General features: G+C 53.1%; 1 protein-coding gene across 2 annotated transcripts; it reads right to left on the reverse strand.

Moving 5' to 3' along the window:
- Window positions 1–1,982: 1,982 nt before the first annotated feature.
- On the reverse strand, window positions 1,983–17,752 carry HHATL (hedgehog acyltransferase like). Of its 2 annotated transcripts, XM_051768390.1 has the most exons (12): window positions 17,506–17,752; window positions 15,740–15,886; window positions 15,163–15,230; window positions 14,714–14,827; window positions 14,371–14,565; window positions 13,136–13,345; window positions 9,886–10,057; window positions 8,299–8,443; window positions 7,899–7,934; window positions 7,004–7,205; window positions 4,916–5,057; window positions 1,983–3,676 (listed from the first exon to the last, which is right to left on the reverse strand). In XM_051768390.1, exons 2-12 carry the CDS (start codon window positions 15,843–15,845, stop codon window positions 3,552–3,554), a joined length of 1,515 nt encoding a protein of 504 aa, XP_051624350.1. In that variant the 5' UTR covers window positions 15,846–15,886; window positions 17,506–17,752; the 3' UTR covers window positions 1,983–3,551. The 2 variants fall into 2 exon arrangements, with proteins under 2 accessions (XP_051624350.1, XP_051624351.1); XM_051768391.1 differs by lacking the exon at window positions 17,506–17,752 and having other exon boundaries at window positions 15,163–15,226; window positions 15,740–15,842.
- Between the last annotated feature and the right edge of the window lie 1,321 nt (window positions 17,753–19,073).

A 19,073-nucleotide genomic window follows, 5' to 3' on the forward strand; every position in this document is an offset into this window, starting at 1 on the left:
GGAAGCAGCCCAAGCACTGTGTCCCCCAGATCTGACAAGGATACAGCCACTTATTTCCAATGATCAATGGACTAAATCAGTTATTAAATGTGTTCCCAAGTGGGCAACAGCCCCAACATGACATGGGAGCAGGTGAATGTCCTGGTGTTGGCTGAGAGTTTGTTTGCTTCCTTAGGAGCTGCTACAGTGCTGTGTTTTCTGATTTAGGATGAGAACAATACTGACACCACCCTGACATTTTGGCTCTTGCTGAGCAGTTCTCACCCTAAATCAGGGATTTACCAGTGTCTCAATCTCTGCTAATGAGGGGTTGCACAAAAAGCTGCGAAGCAGCATGGCCAGGAGAGCTCACCTGAACTGGCCTGAGGGATATTCCATACCAAAGAATACCATTCCCAGTATATAAAACTGTGTGGGTTACCCAGGAGGGGGCCAATTGCTGTTTGGAGACGGGCTGGGCATCAGTCAGTGGGTGGTAATTGTATTGTGCATTACTTGTTTCTCTTGGGTTCTGTTACTATTATTATTGTTATTATTATCGTTATCATCATCATCTTTTGTTTTGAATATTAAACTGTTCTTATCTCACACGAGGTTTACCTGTTTACCTTTTCTTTTAGGGGGGTGAGGAGGGTGCAGGGGGAGTGAATGACAGGCTGTGCAGCACTTAATTGCCAGCTGGGATTAAGCCATGACAGTGAGGATACATGGAAAGCATCCTAAGGGATACAGCAGAATCACTCCCTCCCATACAAAATTTTAGGACAAGGAAGGTGCATGCAGGAATTGTAGCCACGTCAGGCTGATCAAGAAAGTGTCCAGTGTAGGGCTATTAATTGGGATTTGTAATTGCAGTAAATAATTGCTTTTCTTGGCTTCTTGTGTGAGTTTTATGAAAAAAAAAAAACCAATAACTACATATGATAAGATGCTCTTCTTCAGGAGAGAGATGAGGAGTGGATATATCCCATGCCAGAGTGCAGTTCAGTGAGGCTGAGGGTCTCCTGTGCAAGGTTGAGCTGGCTGAGACAGCACCAGGGTGTTCCTGGCCCACCAGACCTCCTGGGCTTGTCAGAGTGGTGACACTGAGGGGACAACTTCAGGTAAAGGAGGGCAAAACCCAAGATCTCCCCTGAACTGTGTCTAACAGATCACTGGCTGGGTCGGTGTCTAAGATTAGCTCCTTCTGGCAGCTTCAGCAGATGCAGCTGCTGGGTAAATATAGATCCTTAGTGAATGGGCTATTTTCACTCCTGGAGTATCCAAGTCAGGAGGGCAGTGCAGAGTCACTGGGATTTGCCATGTGAGTCACCCACTTGGACACCAGGAGGTGACTCTGTTTGTCCTGCTGGGCAGCCAAGGACCTGAGCTGAGCCACCCACAGCCACACAGCCCCTGGGCTCAGCACCTCAGGGTGGTGTCAGTGGTGCAAGGACACCCGTGTGGAGGAGGAGAGACTCATTTCACCCCCGAGGAAGCACATCCTGTCATAGCTGTTACAGTGGAAAAACTAAATCTGAAATAATGGAGGTGCCAAGAAACATCTTCCAAAAGTCCAGCAGCAGACCTGTGTTAAAAAGGGCTGTGCCTGGCAGCCAAAGAGGCTTTAGGGATGTGAGGAGGTGCCATCAAGGCACAATACCTGCCCTTAATTCCAGCATTTTTGGTCAAGCTCCCAGAAATAATCCCTATATAGCTCCTAACTAAAACCCCACATAAATGGCAATTTGATGGCCACGGGCTCAAGATATTTCACCAGTACAAACATGGAATCAAAATAAAGGTGGGAGTGAATCAAGCTGCAGCCCAACCTCCAATCTGGTGATGCCACTAAGGTGGGTTTCCGTTAAAGTCAGTAATGTCTCATGTCACAGTTTTGGGTGGGAGGTGAGGACCTGCAAAAAGATCCCTGTGTCTCTCAGCTCTGATGGCTGAGGTGTCACCTGCAGTACAGCAGCAGAACAGGGATGAGCAGCAGGGGCCAGAGTCGTCCAACATTTATTTACTACATAAATAAGTGACATTTATCAGGGACTTCACAAATTACTTTGGCAGAGCTGAAAGCTGGCTAGGAACAGATCCTGCTTCATCCACAGGGAAGCCAGAACACACCAGCACCAATACCCACATTGCAAAGGGGTCCAGATTCTGCCCTCACCAAACACTGACACACCTCAGACGTAAGGCCACTGAAAGTTACTCTAAAGTGCAAGAGAGCCAGAGCTATTTTGAGGTTATTAACCCACCTTTTCCCCAAGGCACCGTGTTTCACACACTCCCGTGCTGCATCCCAAAGTCTGCTTCTCCAAGGAGACTCCCATGGGCTTTCCCCCCACCTCCCAGTCACTGCCCTTCATCCAGGGTCTTTCTCCTCCTGTGTTTACCTGTGTGCTCACTCAGCCATGCACTCATGGATTGGGCTGTGCCCACCAAAGGCAGCTGAGAAGAGGGGTGGGTGGCTGGAGATGAGCAGGAGTTGGTTACAGCATTTTCTGTCCCTCAGCCATGGGGCAGGAATGTGAGTTCAAACCCTAGTCCACAGCATATAAAAAAGAAATAGAGAAGGGTGATTTGGCTTGAGCCCCAGGACATGTGTCACAGCAGGATGGTTGTGGTGGCCACTCAGTCTTAGAGCCAGCAGTGGAGAGCCCTTAGGGCTTGAGCTGAGCCCTGGGGACCAAGCAGTTGTGGGCCATGTGTTGTGTTTCTTTGGCATCCTCGCTCCCAGCGTGACCTGCAGATGATGCACAATGGTTGTGAAGCAGTTTGGCTCCCACACTCATTAACTGTACCTGGTGTTGGCACTAAATCACTTTTTTTGAGATCTTTATCAGTGAAGGGACCTGTGTTGTAGAGATTGTAACGCCCAGCACCGTGCACGGCTGACAGTGGTGGGGAGAGTCACCCTTCAGTGTGTCCTTCCTGGTCCTCCTTCCCTTTGCTGTAAAGCCTCTACTATTTATTTACTATCTCTTGATAGGAGTGGATCCTGCTGAGCCCTTTCACAGCCCTCACTGCACAACCACAGGAGCTGAACCCTGCACAGTAAATCAGATCATTTCTTGTGGTGAAGGGAACACAGGATGGAGATGTTCTGCACAGAGCAGGCTCAGCACCAGCTAATCCCTTTCTCAGTGTCCTGGCCCACCCTAAAACCTCCAGCCATGGGACTTGGAGGGTCTCCTCTGGGAGACATGAGCTACATGTCCTGTGGGAGCTCCGAGTGCTGGTGGACCAAGAGTTGTGGGTGAAATCTCTAGGCCTGCACAATGTCAGAGGGTCAGAAAAACCATGGGATGGCTCTATCTGGCATGAAAGAAATGTCCTGGGAGCTGCCTGGGCAGCCTGGGGAGCCTGTGAAACGCCCACTGTGCCTGACAGAAAATCCTTCCTGCAGCAAGGGGCTGACCGGTGCCTTCCAGGTGACTTCTACAAGGGTGAGCTACAAGTCCGATTGTCAGGAGGGCCTGGAGAGCCCCAGCCAGGGGCTGTCCTGGCAGCAGTGGCAGGAAGGGAGACAAGGCTTTGGGATAAGCCTGCTGATGCCTCCCCTACTCCACCTTTGCCTTGTCACTCTTCTCCTCCTCCTGGATGGCCAGGATGCGCTCGCGCTCTTTGATCAGCTGCACTCCACAGTACGTGATGAACCAGATGGACAAGGTGCTGACAGGGAAACCTAGGAGAGGGAGGGAGACATGGTCACCTTGGTGTGGTTCCGTGCCTGAAAAGGACAATTCTTCACCAGCATTGATGCCTCTCAGGTGGGCCTGGGAGGTCCCACAAGTTCACAGTGGCCAATGATGTTTTTCATCCCGGATCCAGCCCTGCAGCTCTGCTGAGAGAAGAGAGAAATCCCCAGGAGTAGATTTTAGATGAAGCTGTGCCTGAGCCCACCAAGGCACCAGGGACAGCAACCAATGTGGGAACATGGCTTTGAGCCCTCTCTTATCCCCAGAACTCCTTCTGCTCCTCAAGTTCAGACATGGTGGTTGACTTTCTCCCCATTCAACCTGCCCATTGCTCAACATTGGGAACTTCTGGAAGCTTTGGGGCCCCACTGATGCTGAGGATCAACCCCAGCCTTGTCCTGTACTTTGTGGGGACACAGTGTCCACCCAGGAAAACACATATTTTTGTCACCCACGTCAGTGACTGAGAACCAGGAGCTCTCCCTCAGCTTAGGAAGGCTCTGACGGCATCTGCAATCACAAACCCCGTATCCACAGCAGAGGGGAGAGACAGGGCTTGTTCCTGCTAAAACAGGACCTCTGAAATGAATAATGCAACCAGCAAAGGCCAGCTGGCTCAGCAGGCAGGCACTCCTGGTACACTGAGCCCAGAGCATGACATTATCCATTCCCTACGCCAGCCCCCTCCCAGGGAAGGCTGGAGGACGTGGGCTCTCAATAGCTATTTATACCCTGGGCAGCTCCAGAAGACTTCAAATAGTGCCACCATCCACTGATTAGAAATGCACAGGCTGCAGGACGAGGATTTGTACCTGTCACCTTCAGGTTGGTGCAGGAATAGCTGCCAAAGCAAAGGGGATGAGGTAGGACAAGTAAATCCCTTTCTCCAGCAAGAGGAGATTTTCACAGTCAGGGGCTCAGCCCGGTGGGGTGACTGTGACCTTTGCATTGCTCCAAGGAGCCTAAATCAGTGCCAGGCTGTGCCAGGAGCTGTACAAGCACACCTGGAAGGCAGCTTGGATCCCAAAGTGCTCTCATGGGGAGGGTGGGAGCTCAGAAACCACTGCCTGCATTTATTTCATAAGAATTAAGCACACTTAGAGCAGCCACGTAACAAGTTAGGCCACTTTAGACCCAAGAGGACTCAAAAGTCACTGTCTCCAGCTCCCCTACCAGTGCCCATTAAGACAAGGGTCCCTCAGTGGGGAAGGCAGGGAGCACCTTACCTGTCACGAGGAGTCTCTTGGTCACCAGCAGTGCAAAGTCCAGGCTGCTGAGGGCAGGGATGTTGTAGAGGACAATGGCCCAGAAGTTCACTGCCCCAAAAGCCGCCCGGATCCGCCGGGACATGGCCCCTGACAGCTTGGCCTGTGGAGGGGAGAGGGGCAGAGCGTGAGGGAAAACGGGGTTGTGAGGAAAGGGAAGGCACTGGTCCAAACTCCAGCTGGGATTCCAGAAGGGAGGTAAAAATCAGAGCAGCCTTCAGTGCCTCTGGCATGAAGAAACGTTAGGACAAGGCAAAACATCTGCTTTGCTGCATTAGGGGCCCCGGGCTGGTGTTTCAGGGTCCCATGAGTAGGGACAAGATGTTAGACACAGTTTCATGCTAATTGTAGGATCACAGAATGGTTTGGTTTGGAAGGGACCTTATGGATCATCTCATTTCAAACCCCTGCCATGGGCAGGGACACCTTCCACTAGTCCAGGTTGCTCCAAGCTCCATCCAACTTGGCCTTGGACACTTCCAGGGATGGGGCAGCCACAGTTTCTCTGGGCAACCTGTGCCAGGGCCTCCCCACCCTCACAGCCAAGAATTCCTTCCCAATATCCCATCTAACTCTGCCCTCTGGCAGTTTAAAGCCATTTCCCCTTGTCCTGTCACTCCATGTCCTTGCCCCTCTCCAGCTCTCTTGAAGCCCCTTTAGGAATGCAATGGCTGGGTAAACCATTCCTAAAAGAAGAATGCTGTGGTATACCAGGATTATTATTATTATTATTATTATTATTATTATTATTATTATTATTATTATTATTATTAGTCCTACATGCAAATCAATCCCAGGTCCTGGTAAAGATTGTTACTTAGGAATTAAAAAAAAAAAAAAAGCTGACAACTAGTGACAGCAGCAGAGTGAAATTGTCACTGGCACATAATCCTCAGGAGCTGCTGCTGAGAGTGGAGCAGGGAAAGGGTTTATATCAGTCTTCAAAGAGCACAGTGAATCCCCAGGCCACTTAGTGCTGAGAATTGTGGTGCCACAGGGAAGGAGATTTCACTGCCTGTGAGAGCCTTAATCTGATTAGAAGTTCAACAAGGAGAGCAAACAGGAGGATTGCTCTCCACAGTTTGTATTCAGAACAGATCTTTATTTAGCCAGTTTAGGATCTCCAGACTTGGGGCTGAGCAAAACAAATAAGGAACATAATTGCTTCCAGGATGGGGCTTCCTAAGTTTTTCTTTCAATGTGTCCCTGAGACACCTTGGTCTCAAACAAACAGAGGCAGGCTTTGAACTGTTTGGAAAATAATTTTTTTCTAGTACTTAAACACTTGTTTTCGTCAGAAATTAGATCAAAACCGCTCAGAATGCCAAGATGTTTTTCAGAACAAGAAGAACAAATTATTTCCATGTGGAAATATAAAACCATTTCCCCACAGAATATGGATATCCCCCATAGAATATTCCCCATGTGTCCATGGGGAAATATTTAAGCTTTTCCCCATGGACAGACCCCAGATTTTGTGCCTGTCTGTGGTACTTTGATGCCTCATTGGAGCTGCATTCCTGCTTCTCTTGGACTTCTGTTTTCCCCCTGAAAGGTCCACCCCAACCTAAATTTCCCGGGAAGCATCACAGGGGCAGGTGGAGTTTGCTCTGGGTGGGTGACACAGAACATAAAATGAAGGGATACAGAGCACCAAGGCTGTGCTTCCCTTGCACAGCCCAGCAGCTGATCACAAGGATTCTCCAGGGACATCACAAGTGTTCAAAGAACATGTGGATGTGGCACTTGAGGACAGGGTTTAGTGGTGAACAGGGTGGTGCTGGGCTGATGGTTGGATTTGAGGATCTCAGAGGTCTTTTCAAACCTTAATGATTCTGTGACCTCAAAGGCTACAGGAAAGAGTTTGAGGAGGCCAGGACATGGAGCTCCACGGCACCATCAGGGATTCTGCTCTTTAATCCCAGCTCAAAACGGATCTGACTCGTACAAACAAGTTTGAGTTCCCTAAATTCATGATGCTTTCCAGCACCAGAGTTTGGTCCCAGACCCACTGGCCTTCCCCCAGGCCCTTGAAGCCCAGTCCCTCACCTCCAGTTTGGCAAAGGGCCCCAGCTGGAAGAACTTCTGCACCCAGAGCTCGAAGTTGAGGCCGAAGCAGTTGACGACGGACCAGATGTAAACGACCTCACAGGGCCCCAGCCACAGGGTGGTGACAGCAAAGGTGGTGACACTGGCCAGGAGCTCCTTCAGGATGCTGTCATGGTTCTCTCCAATGTGATCATACACGTACCTGGTGGCCAAGGAAAGGGGTTGGTTCTCCCTGTAGTCAGGGAGACCCCTCTGGAATCCCTTACCCCGCGCCCACCCACCGCAGGCTCCTCGCAGGCAGGTCAACCCAGAGCATCCAGTGGGAAAGGGAGGATGTTCTGCCTGAGGCATTCTGGGTTTTTGCCTCATCCCAGCTGCCTATGAGTCGTGTTCCTCACAGACTTATAGATCATTGAGGACAAAATTCCCCCCTTTCCCCCGCTGGCAGGTAAAAGGTTGATAAAACTTGGGGATCTCTCAGACTTGTTGGTGCTCAGGATTTAATTGCAGAGCAGCCACTGCCTTCACAACAGGTTTGCTGGTGTGCACTCATGGCTTAAGGGAGATGCAGATGGACATGGGAGACCTGGGCTCAATTCCCTTTTCTCCTGGTAGAATATGAACCTGACTCTTCCCCCCTCGAGGGAACTCTAAACCCACCAGACTTAAAGGGATTTCTGGGACAGGACTCCCTTATTCCCCACTTTGGAAGAAGGGGTTGTTGCTCTTTGTGGCAATTAATTCAGCAGGTCTGGGGCTAAACAGACCAAACAGTGGGATTTACCCAGAAGAGGGGACAGTACAGCTTTGGGATGAACAGCATTTGATGCTTCACTGGTATGTGATGAAAGAGAAGACCCCAAACCAGGCTAGAGGTGGTCGATCAGACACTTACTTGCACAGCCAGTCATTAATCCCTCTGTCAAAATGCCTAAAATGCAGATGATAAAAACATGTTAAAACACGCAGTGAAGATGATAAAAAACTTGTTAAAACACCCAGTCCCCTGGCAAGGTACACCCTGGACCTTGCTCTCAGAAATGCTCCATGCTCCTGCCTTGGACAGGCCCCACTATTGATGTGGTTTAACTTCTCTCCTTATTCCTGCCCAAGGATATTTCCCTGGGCTGTGCCAGGCCCTGAGTTGGAGGTTCAGTAGGGACTGTTCGCTGCAGGTGGTCTCCAGCTCACAGCCCATCTCCCCAGAAGAGCAGCCCAGCTGTTTCCCCCTCCATGCACATTCTGTTCAGCCCAGAAACACCGTCCCTCTCCCTCGAGGCACGCGGGGTACTCACGTTTCTGCAAAGATGTAGAGCATGGTGATGCACTTTGGGGGCTGGGGTGGGTCCAGGTGGTCCAGTCTGGCGATGGTGTTGATGACCCCAAACATGACAGCAGCTTTCACCCAGTCATACACCAAATTGGAGTAGGCCAGGCCAGCTGGAGCAAAAACGAGAGTCAAACTGTTGAAGAGCAACCTGAGATGTGTCACCCTCAGGACTTCTTGGGGACATCATGTCCCATGGGAGCAGGAAGTCTGCTGCAACAAACATAACATCAGGAGGACAGTCTAAAGCTGTCTTTGACCAGCAAAACTTTTAAAACTAAGCTTTTTAAGAAGCTTGAACCAAAGGACAGTCTCTTCTTTCTCAGGGTATTTGGGAGCAAACTGTTAATTGGTCTTGGTGGTCTAAGAAATTCTGTACATATAGTCATTTATTCTGTCACAACATTGTTCCTTCCCTCTGAGGCTTGTTAACCCATGATGAAATCACCACAGTAATTTCATCAGCTCTGACCTCTGAGGTTTTATTGGCACCTCCATCAAAATTCCCCCTGTGGCCATAGAAGTAACATTGGTGCTACAGCAGAGCCAGGGCCAGAACCTCTGCCTTGGAGAGGTGTCTGACATTGGGAGACAAACCCTGCAGGATCAGGCACTAAAGATTGCAAATTCCTGTGCAAGCAGAAAGTAAAATGGCCCCATCCTGGTAGGATTCAACTCTCAGCTTAAGGGCCATGCAGTGCCTTGATGTTCCCACCATGGACCAGCCAGGTGGGTTCAGCACAGTCAGGATAGCTCAGCTCCCTCTGGAGCAACACATGCAAGGTCAGTCCACCCAGGTCTCTTAGGACACCCTAAATCCATGCTAGTGCCATTCCAGCTGCATTAGGATTTTATCCTGCCCTCCACCTGCCACTCTGGAGAGACATGGGGCTACTCCAGCCCCTGCTTGTCCTCTGCCATGTGGGTGGTGCCTCAAACGCTGCCCTCAGACACGTATTTGACCGGTTGAAATCCTCATTCCAGCTTCCAGCTGAATTCCAGCCCTGCTGCCACCAATCACCCTGGGAGTCTGGCTTTTGGAAGTCCCTAGTCCAACCCTGCTTAGAGAACAGCCAACTTTAAATGAAGATTACACTGCTCTGGACACTGTCCATTTAAGGATTGAATATGAGTGTTTTGGGATAACCTGTAACACCTCTGGGCCCCTATTCCAGTGTTTGACCACTCTGTGAACAACATTCCTTACATGCAATCAGGCTTTGCCTTGCTGCATGTTCTTTGCCGTGCCCTGGTGACTTTTTGGAGGTGCTGAGCTCCCTTCCAGTCAGAAAAAGGCAACGAGAATGTCTTGGTGCTCAGCTTCTTAAAACCCCAAACTAAACACTTCGCACTGAGAGGATCAGACCAACACCACCAGCTCTGCGGGGCCGCCCTGCCCCAGCTCTGTGCTGGAAGAAGGGGGGGGGTTTCACTCAGACCTGTCCAACACAGGCCTTGCCAAAGGCTCTCAGTGGGGGTGGGTGCAGGTCTGGGTCACTCACCACTGCCTTGGAGCTGAGTACAGGGGTGAACGTGCCCAGGCATGGCCACTCACCCAGGGACCAGTCCGAGAGGCGGGTCACGAACTTCAGGTCGGAAGGGAGGGTGAGGATGTAGAAGAAGTGGAAGAAGATGTCCACGGCTACGATGGCCCCCACGTGCAGGAGGGCGTTGACTCGGATGCTCTTCATCTCGTCGTCTTTGCGCCTCAGCTCCCGCGTGCTCACCTGCCAGGACCGAGAAACCAGGACGGGGATGAGCCGAGGGAGGGGATGGGCAGCGTGTTCCTCCGTCCAGAGGGACACTCGAGGTCCAAACAGGGACTCATTGCTCTCCTTTGAAATCACACATGGACTGCATGGCCCAAATTTCCACTGATTAAGGCAGACCCAAGGACTAGCTCAGGTGGATACATCCACAAGGAGCAGGACACATCCCACCCACAGCATCCCTCCTGTCCCCATCACTGGGGAGTCCAGCAGAGCAGGCACAGGGTGACACAGAGCAGGGACAGCTCTGGCTGTACCACTCTAGGTGGGGTGAAATCCATACCCACCAGGGAACTCCCAGGGTTTTATGTTCTTTCTGCAGGGACGTGCTCAGAAAATCAACTTCACGCTTAAGGACGGCCCCTCGCACAAGTCACTAAGAGGGAGCAAAGTGTCCGTACCCATCACATCCAAAGGATGGATTCCAGGCATGGAATCCCACCTGACAGCTCCACCAGGGCCAGATACATAATTTTGGCCAGGGTCATTTGGGAGGAGGAGGATGAGTGATGATCTCTGGATGTCCTGCTGTAAATGAGAGGGTGAGCTGCCTGAGGGGCCGTCCCGAATTGGTGGGACCTGATTGATGGGAATTCCACCTCTGCTGTGCCTTGTACAAACAGGGGCCGGGCTTTGCCTCCAGGAGCTGTCATATCTCTGCTCCTTGTAATATAAACATCATCAGAGGGAGCTTTCAGGATTACACCGGGCAGAGCGATGTCCTTGCTTCCCCGCGCTGCCGTAAAATTGCTGCTGTATCCGAAATCCTCTTATGTTTATTACTTTCCCTTTATTCCCCGCGAGAGGTGGGAGCTCTCCCTGCATAATCCACAGGCTGCCGCACCAGCCCTGTTGTCAAACCCAGAGGATTCCTGGGAATTAAAGCCTTTGCAAGATTTTTTCCGTGTCTGTTATAAGCCAGGTGCTTTAAGGATATGAAGAGGTCGCTGGGCCCTGGGCTGGAGGAGGAGCTGAAGGAGGACAGGCTGTGGCATGGAGATGTGTGGGAGGACACAGAGCCCTCCTTCCAAAAAATCATAGAACCATTTAGGTTGGAAAAATCCATTAAGATCATCGAGTCCAACCATTACCCCAGCGCTGCCAAGGCCACCACTAAACCGTGTCCCAAAGTGCCACATCTACCTGTCTTCTAAATCCCTCCAGGTGACTCCACCACTTCCCTGGGCAGCCTGTTCCAATGATTGACAACTATTTCCTTGAAGAAATTTCGCCAAATTTCCCAATCTAAACCTCCCTTGGTGCAACTTCCTCTCATCCTCATGTCTGTGTGTGGTGACATCACTTGGTCACCATCGCCCTGGGATCAGGGTTGTGTCCCCCACACTCCCAACCCTACAGAAGGGAATTTGTTCCCTTGATCTTGGTGAGGAAGATGCTTCTCATCTCAAATTGGGTTGGCCAAGCCCTGGTAGAGATGAATTTCCACCTCACATGGGGGTGCAAGAGCTCCACCAGGATGTAGGGCCAGTCGGAGCCAAAGGGACAGATCCGTTCCCTAACTGGGCCATACACCCCACCCTGGGGAAGGGTTCTGTCTGCCTCCTGCCCTAATGGTTGTTGGGCAGTTAAGAACTCACCTCTGCAGTCAGCTGCAGCTCCAGCAGTGCAGGGGGGATGTAGCCAGGAGATGGCAGTGGTGGCCAGGCCAACACAGGACCCCTGGCTGGGGCATGGGAAAGGGGTTGAGGGCTTAATCCTTGGTGCCTTTGGGGTGATCATTCTAAGCAGAATAGGGGAGAATTGCCCATTAAGTGGCTTTAGACATCCCAGTTTGGGGCTGTGCAAAGGAACAGGAAATAAAACTCCCCCTATATCGAGCCTGGTAGGAATGGTGGGAGTTCAGGTGTTGGAGACATGAGGAGTTTAATGTCCCAAGTTACAGGTACCTGGCTGCACCCCTCAAGGGGACACCAGAGCTGACCTCATGATCTTCAGGGTCAAATGCTCTAAAAACCCTTTTAATAAATCCTGTAGCACCTGAGAGCTTTTGTTCCTTTCAACAGGCACCACGAGGTTGTTAATTCCCTGTGTGAACAAACCAGCAAGGAGCAGGACTTGGATCAAGGCTCATCCTGGAGGAAATAAGCTCAGGGCAGACCCTTTCTTAGGTGACCAGTATCAGCCCCACGTTGAAGAGAAGGTGCTGGGCTGGTGGGTCTTTGGTTCCCTCCTCACCACAGGGCTCTGGCTGCTCTACCCTGCCCTGGGCTGGTTTTTCTTCCGAGTTCACAAATGTTTTTCCAAAATGCTTTTGCACCCAGACGTCGATTTGGGTCCAAAAATTCAGTGTAACTGTTCTTCTTCAAAAGGGACCAGAGGGGTGGTGGGAATCCTCCTCAGCAAGGGGTCCCTCCCTTGGCCAGCAGCACTGGTTTGCTTTGATGACCAAGAGGACGTTGAGATGGGAAGAAGAGAAGAGGGAGAGAGCAATCACTGCTGGTTTCCTTGATCCCTGCCTGTGGAACAGCTCCAGATGTTGGTTGGTCTCAGCTCAGGCTTCTGCTGATGTTTCCCAGTGCTCTCTGGAGTCTGCTCATCCAAAAGTTCCCTTGGTTTTGTGGTACAGGCAAAGGCTTGGGGCATCAGGATGTTTCATGGAGCACAGAGGAAGCCCCTGATTGTTGAAACACGACCTTCCACCCAATCTTAGATATTTCTAGAGAAATTAGTCCACGTTTGGCCCTCACTGTGACCTCCTGGCACTGCCCAGTGAGGTAGCAGGAAGGAAGTGGGGTGACAACACAAGGACACTGGGGCACCAAGCAGGTGAGGGAGGTCCTCCCTTGTGACATGGCCAAAAACCCCAAAGAAAGGTTAAAAACCCATCAGTTTATGCCCCTCTCCACAGAAATCACAGCATTATGCACAGCCCAGTCTATGGCCACAAACTCTAGGCAACCACAAGAAGTTCTACAACCATTTTCACCTTCACTGTGAAAGTGAAGGCCAGAATTGGTTTTTTTTGCGGGCATTAAACCCAAGCAAATAAATGTAGGAAGCCTCAGGAGCACTCACCTGGGCATGGAACCGGTCAAAGGTCATGACAGGCCCAAAGAAGAAGAATGGGAGGTAGAAGTTGTACTTGAGGAGGTCGAAGATGGAGTAGATGCCCTCTTTCCTCTCAGAGCTCTCGAGGGCAAAGCTCATGCAGCGCATGATGGTGAAGGTGCTCCCTCCGTAGAAAAGGACATCTTGGAGATCAAAAGCTCCCGTTACAAACCCGCTCTGGATGGGAAACCAAGAGTTACCACCAGGAACGTGGTGTCACTCCTGTGCTCCTCTGCTCTGGGGGGGACACCACTCCTGGGGCAGCACAGAATCATAGAATGGTTTGGGTTGGAAGGGACCTCAAGGATCATCTCTTCCCAACCCCCTGCCATGGGCAGGGACACCTTCCACTAGCCCAGGTTGCTCCAAGCCCTGTCCAACTTGGCCTTGAGCACTTCCAGGGATGGGGCAGCCACAGTTTCTCTGGGCAACCTGTGCCAGGGCCTCACTACCCACACAATGACAGATTTCTTCCTAACATCTCATCTAACCCTGACCTCTTTTAGTTTAGTTTTCATTTCAGGCAAAACCTCTAATTATGCTCTGACACCAATTGTCCCTGGAGTGAATGAGCCGGAAAGAGAAAACTGGGGCTTGGTTTCCCAGCTGGCTCCTGCATCCCAGAGTAGTCAGGAATTGTTGGATCCTCTTGTCCATGTGGTCACCAAGCAGCTGCTGGTCACGCAGGCTTTGGGGTGGGTCCCTGTCACAGGGGCATAATCTCTCCAGCCAGCACAAGGTTGATGGAGGGGGACTGAGTAGCTTGATAAAGTCCTTCCTGGGCCTCACTCTCCACCCACAAGCGAGACAAAATCTTAACTGGGCTGTGAACTAAGAGATGGGCACTGTGGGATCAAGCATCCTGAACCCATTCCAGCCCTGTGATACAGGTGGGGAAACTGAGGCACAAGGAAGGAACTTGTCCTGCCTGGCTGACAAACTGTTGCCTGGGCAGCAAGAAGGACTCAGGCGTCCCGAGCTCTGGATCATGAAGCCGCCAAAAGACGACACAGACCCCGTGGGATTGTTCCCAAGCTCAGCAGCACAACAGTCCCCTCCCTCTCAAACACTGTGGGAGCTCTACTCCAGGAGAAATGCCAGGATCTGGGGGTGTCCCAGGAGCCCTCTTTGGAGATAAACCCAAGGCTATGGACACAAGAGGTCTGGAAATGAGGCAGACACAGGGCCAGGTCAGCACCCACCTGCCACGAGCCAAACGGCTCCACCTTGAAGGAGGCGAGACAGCAGAGCCCGGCCACGTAGCAGAGCCACTTCTGCTTGGCCAGTGCCACGGAGTAGAGGACTAGGCAGTGGGAGAGGATGATCATCAGGTAGACCAGCCCCATGCTGCACAGCACGGCCAGGGCCCCGTAGATCATGTACATCACAGCCCGGTGCTGCGGGAGAGAGCCGTGACCAGGGTCAGCCCGGGGAAAGCACCAACCCCAGAACATCCCCCCGTCCTAGAGCGTCCCCCAAGCCTCCTCCACAGATCCCAGCTCACCCTGGTGCTTTCCCATCCATCCCCACACACCCCTGGCTCACCTGTGGCACCGTCATGGAGCAGATCTTGCCGAAGAGGACGTGACCCGAGAGCGCGAAGATGATGATGTTCCTGAACGAGGTGAACCACATCACCCACTCGAAATCGGCCACGTCCTGTGGGAGCAGCACCAGGCAACTCACACCCCTGACCCAGCCACACGACTATCACGGCCTTCTCTTCCCATTTTCCACCCACTGGCTCCCAAGCACTTTAGCTTGGACACAAAACCCTGGGAGAGACATGCAGAGGTTGCTCGTCCGGGCGCGCACAAAGCAGAGCATCCCCAGCCCTGCAGGGCTGGTATTTTCCTGGCTACTTTAGGGACAAAAATACAAGTCACGTGGACTTGACACAAAAGTGTGTCAGCAGCATCAAAACCAGCTCTGCTTCTCCAGTGTCCAGCACTGACCATGCTGTCTAGAAAAGGCCAAGTCCTTCCCCTGCTTACCATCTTCCTGCCGAAGTAGTGCCAGCCCGGCTTTATCCCATCCCGAAAGGCCTTTCTGTTCATGCTGTCTGCAAAGAAAACCCCCAGAGTTATGGGGAGAGAAACAGCTCTGGGAAATGGGGTCTGGGTTCAAGCAAGGCAGGGAGGCTTCATCGTGGTGATGAGGAGCCATCAGGGCTCAAACAGCCCCTCCCAAATTGCCACGGACAACCATCAGCAACCACAGATGTTCCTGCAGGAACTTCCAGCAAAATCTTTTTGCCAGGGCACATCCCCTGGCTGATCCCATGAAACTTTCAGGTTCAAACAAAAAATTTGGGAGGCATCCCTGTGTAGGCAGGGTGGTTGCCTGTTTGCTTGGGCACTGACTGGAGAGCTGTGACATCCCACAGCCTCTTGCCCTGAGCTGTGGAAGGGGGCACAAGGAAGCAACCAAGCAAAAATCCCTTCGGAAATTATTTACAAGCTGTTTTCCTGCAAAAATTAAAGCCAGGGAGCTGCTGCTTGATATTGAGAGCTGGAAAAGCAGGCACCTTACATCCATCCCCCCTCCCAGGGATGTGGTGGGAAGTGTTACCTCTGGATGCTTCGAAGATCCCGCTGCCACTGTAAAGCACGGCACAGGTGACCACGAGGGCATAAAACCCCAGCTCGTAGCGTGGGAGCATCGTTTTAACCCCCATGGTGGCGGCTTATCCCTCCGGCCGCCACACGGGATCCACACCTGGGAAAAGGGAGACAGGAGAGGGAAGAAAACCGGAGGTGAGAGTTCACCTGCCCTCCTACCCCTCAAACACCCTGAATTCCTGCTGCTCCTCCACAGGTCTGCTCTGGGGGCTTCCTGGAAGGCTGGAAGCTGAAGGGAAGGAGAAGGGGGTCACACCTGGGGTGTGAACTGAGGTGCAAAGAGAGAAGTTGCTGCAAACCCCACCCAGGAGCCAGGATTTGGGGATGGCTCAGCCAGGTGTTCCTGATAAGGGGCTCTTCCCATTTATCCCGACTTTCAGAGTTGCTCTGGCATGTCAGCTGCCCAGGATGGGTCTCCTCCAACGTGCACCCCCCTAATTCCTAGTTGCATCCTTGGAGGGGATCCAGGAGAGAGCACGGAGACAGCAGTGGTGGAGAGGATGAGATGGGATACCCCAACTCCTCTTCCCTGAGCTGCTGCTCACCTTCTGCCGAGGTTTTGCCCAACCTCCAGCTCTTGGGGGGCTCCAAAAGCCCCGCGGTCCCAAATTCCTCCCAGCCAGGAGCCTCAGGACGCCGCAGACACATCTGAGCCTCCCGGCGGCATCTGCAGCGCTCGGGGGGTGCCGACACCCAGCCCGGCAATTAGCCCCGGGCTAATTACTACCGCCAAGGCTAATTAACCCCGGCGCGACGTGCCGTGCCGCTCCGCAGCCTCCCGACCGCCTGTCCGGCAGCTGCCAAAACACGGTTCAGGGCTGGAGCAGCAGGGATGCGGGATGTGGGATGCGGGGGGAGAGGAACCATCCCCGCGTGTGGGAGTCCCCTGAGAGAAGCGAAGGGATTACGGAGTAAAAAGCGACCGGGTCACTCTCTGCTTTGGCACCCGCATCTCAAAGCTCCTGCGCGACTATTAAAGTCACTAAATACAAAATTCGAAATAAAATTAAAATAATATTATCTTAGTTTTAAATGTTTGGTTTTATTTGGTCACCGAGGTTTTTAAAGGCGGGAGGGGGGGGTCCTGAGAGCGATGCGGGGTGAGCAGATCTCTCCACAGCGTGAAGCAAACGCGTTTCCCGAGGGAATTGGGGCTTAGCCCGGAGGGAAAATGGGGCTCAGCCCGGGGGGAATTCGAGGGTCAGCCCGAGGGGGAATCGGGGCTCAGCCCGGGGGGAATTCAGGGGTCACCCCGCGGCCGCTCCCGGTGCGGGGACGCTGCAGGCGAGCGCTGCGGTTCCCCTGCGGCGGGAGGGCACGCACGGAGGTGCCTTTAAAAAGCTTTTTTCCCCTCCTCTCCATGCTTTCCAAAGCTTTTTTTTTTTTTTAGAGGGGGAGAAAGGCCACCCCGCAAAGGAGCCGGCGAGAGGCGGCGAATGACCCTATGGGGGGGCTGGCGGGGGAACCCCTCGGACAAGTTTAACTCCTGATCGCTCCCAGAATGCCGAGTCAGGTGCACGGGGGGGTCCCCGGTGGTCCGAGAGGCGGCGGGGCATCATCACCACCATCATCCCCCCGCTTCCCTCCGCCTTCCCCGCACCCCGGCCGGGCGCTGGGAACAGCCAGAGGTGACAAAGAGCCCTGGGAGTGCGGGGACAGCGTGTCCCCACCCCCAGCGTGGCTCCCCCCAGCCCCGCATCGCTCCCCGCTACTGACCTTGAGCCCCGGGGCCGCGGGAGGAGGCGGGCGAGGGTCGGGGATCCAGCGTCCAGCACCGCGACAGGGGGGGCAGGAGGGGGGAAAAGGGGAACGGGAGGAACTACAGAGGGGTTTGGGGGCCGCTGACTTGCCCTACAGCATCCCTCAGCCCGGCTTGGTGGGGGGGGGGGGCGGGTGTATTTTCGGGCTGCCGTCCCCCCACCTTGCCCCTGGAGGAAGTTTGGCTGGGAGTGGAGCGGAGCGGGCGGGAGGTATTTTTATTTTAGAGCAGCACTGCAGAGGGGGGTGGCTCGGGAACTGTCTGTCACGGCAGCTGCTGGAGAGGACCTGTGCTGGCTGCCAAAGCTCACCCCGAGCCAGGGGACACGGCCCGGGGCCGGCCCTGCGAGCCCCGGGGCAAGGCAGCCCCCAGGTAGGGACCCGCTCCTTCACAGGGGGGTTTGGGTCCCCACTTTAAGGCCCTGTAAGGGTGAGAGTAGACCCCCATCACCCTGAGGGAGAGGGGAGGCAGCTCACACTGCACAGGGACGGGGAAGCTGAGGCACGGAGCCAAAAGGTGCAATTCCTCCCTGGCTTGGAGGAGTTTAAATCCGTGCGGGGCTCGGAGGTTGCAGCATCTCCAGCTCCCGGGTAATCAGCATCCAGACAAGAGGAAACAACCTCAAGATGGTCCAGGGGAGGTTTAGGTTGGATATTAGGAAGAATTTCTTCACTGGAAGGGTGGTCAGGCGTTGGAACAGGCTGTCCAAGGATGTGGTGGGATCACCATCCCTGAAGGTGTTCAAAAAACACACTCTGGGGTTGTGGTTTAGTGGGGGGTTTGGCAGTGCTGGGTTAACAGTTGGGTTTAATGATCTCAGAGGTCTTTTCCAACCTCAAGGACTCCATGATCTCTACAAACCACCTTTGGGGTCTCCTTCTCAGCTTCCAGCATCCCCAGCAGAGGAAGGGAATACTAGGAGTCCTAGGAAGGGGCTGGGTTGGGTTGTGGCCTCCGTTATTTCAGGATGGGCAAACACAGCTCAGCCAAGAGCAACTCAACACAGCGTCAGCTCCATCCTCCTGCCCAAATCTTCCTTCCAAATCCCTGTGAGATCTGGGGAGAGCTCACACTGGGGCAAACATCCCTGATCATCTCCTGAGCTGCCTTTAGGGTCAGGGGAGAGAAACAAGGCAGACAACCCCGGATTTTATAAATACCTCCCCGGGTTGTCTGGTTTGGGGTGAGGTGATGCATTCCGGGCTCCGGAGGGTGGGATCTCCGGGACGAGCAGCCCTCGGGTCAGCCCAGCTTTGCTGTAGCACTGCCTGCCAACAAAAAGGCTCTTTAGCGTCATTTTTGACCCGGTGAGCGCAGAGAGAGGCTCTCCTTGGCCACGGCTGTGTGGCCAACACTTTCAGCACCTAATGAGCCACTTAAATTTGCCGCAATCGGGGCGGGATTCGGCCCTTCAGATGCCCCGGAGCCCCAGCCTGTATCCTGCATCCTGTATCCTGCTGCAGCTCCAGCCCTGCCCGGGGACTTGGCTCCCGACCTTGGCATAATTGACTGCGCGCTTAGAGGC

Source organism: Manacus candei, unplaced genomic scaffold (genome assembly GCF_025592945.1).
Source record: "Manacus candei isolate 608988 ecotype Guabito, Panama unplaced genomic scaffold, ASM2559294v1 h1tg000094l, whole genome shotgun sequence".
Classification (NCBI taxonomy): domain Eukaryota; kingdom Metazoa; phylum Chordata; class Aves; order Passeriformes; family Pipridae; genus Manacus; species Manacus candei.

Bases quoted from the DNA above. Each gene is read 5' to 3' on its own strand.
- HHATL (XM_051768390.1), bottom strand. From the start codon at position 15,845: ATGGGGGTTAAAACGATGCTCCCACGCTACGAGCTGGGGTTTTATGCC. The intron at 8,444-9,885 runs GTGAGTGGCCAT...TTTTTGCTCCAG, and splicing joins CCTCTCGGACTGGTCCCTGG to CTGGCCTGGCCTACTCCAAT. The intron at 7,206-7,898 runs GTAAGTGTCTGA...CTTGGCCACCAG, and splicing joins ATTAATGACTGGCTGTGCAA to GTACGTGTATGATCACATTG.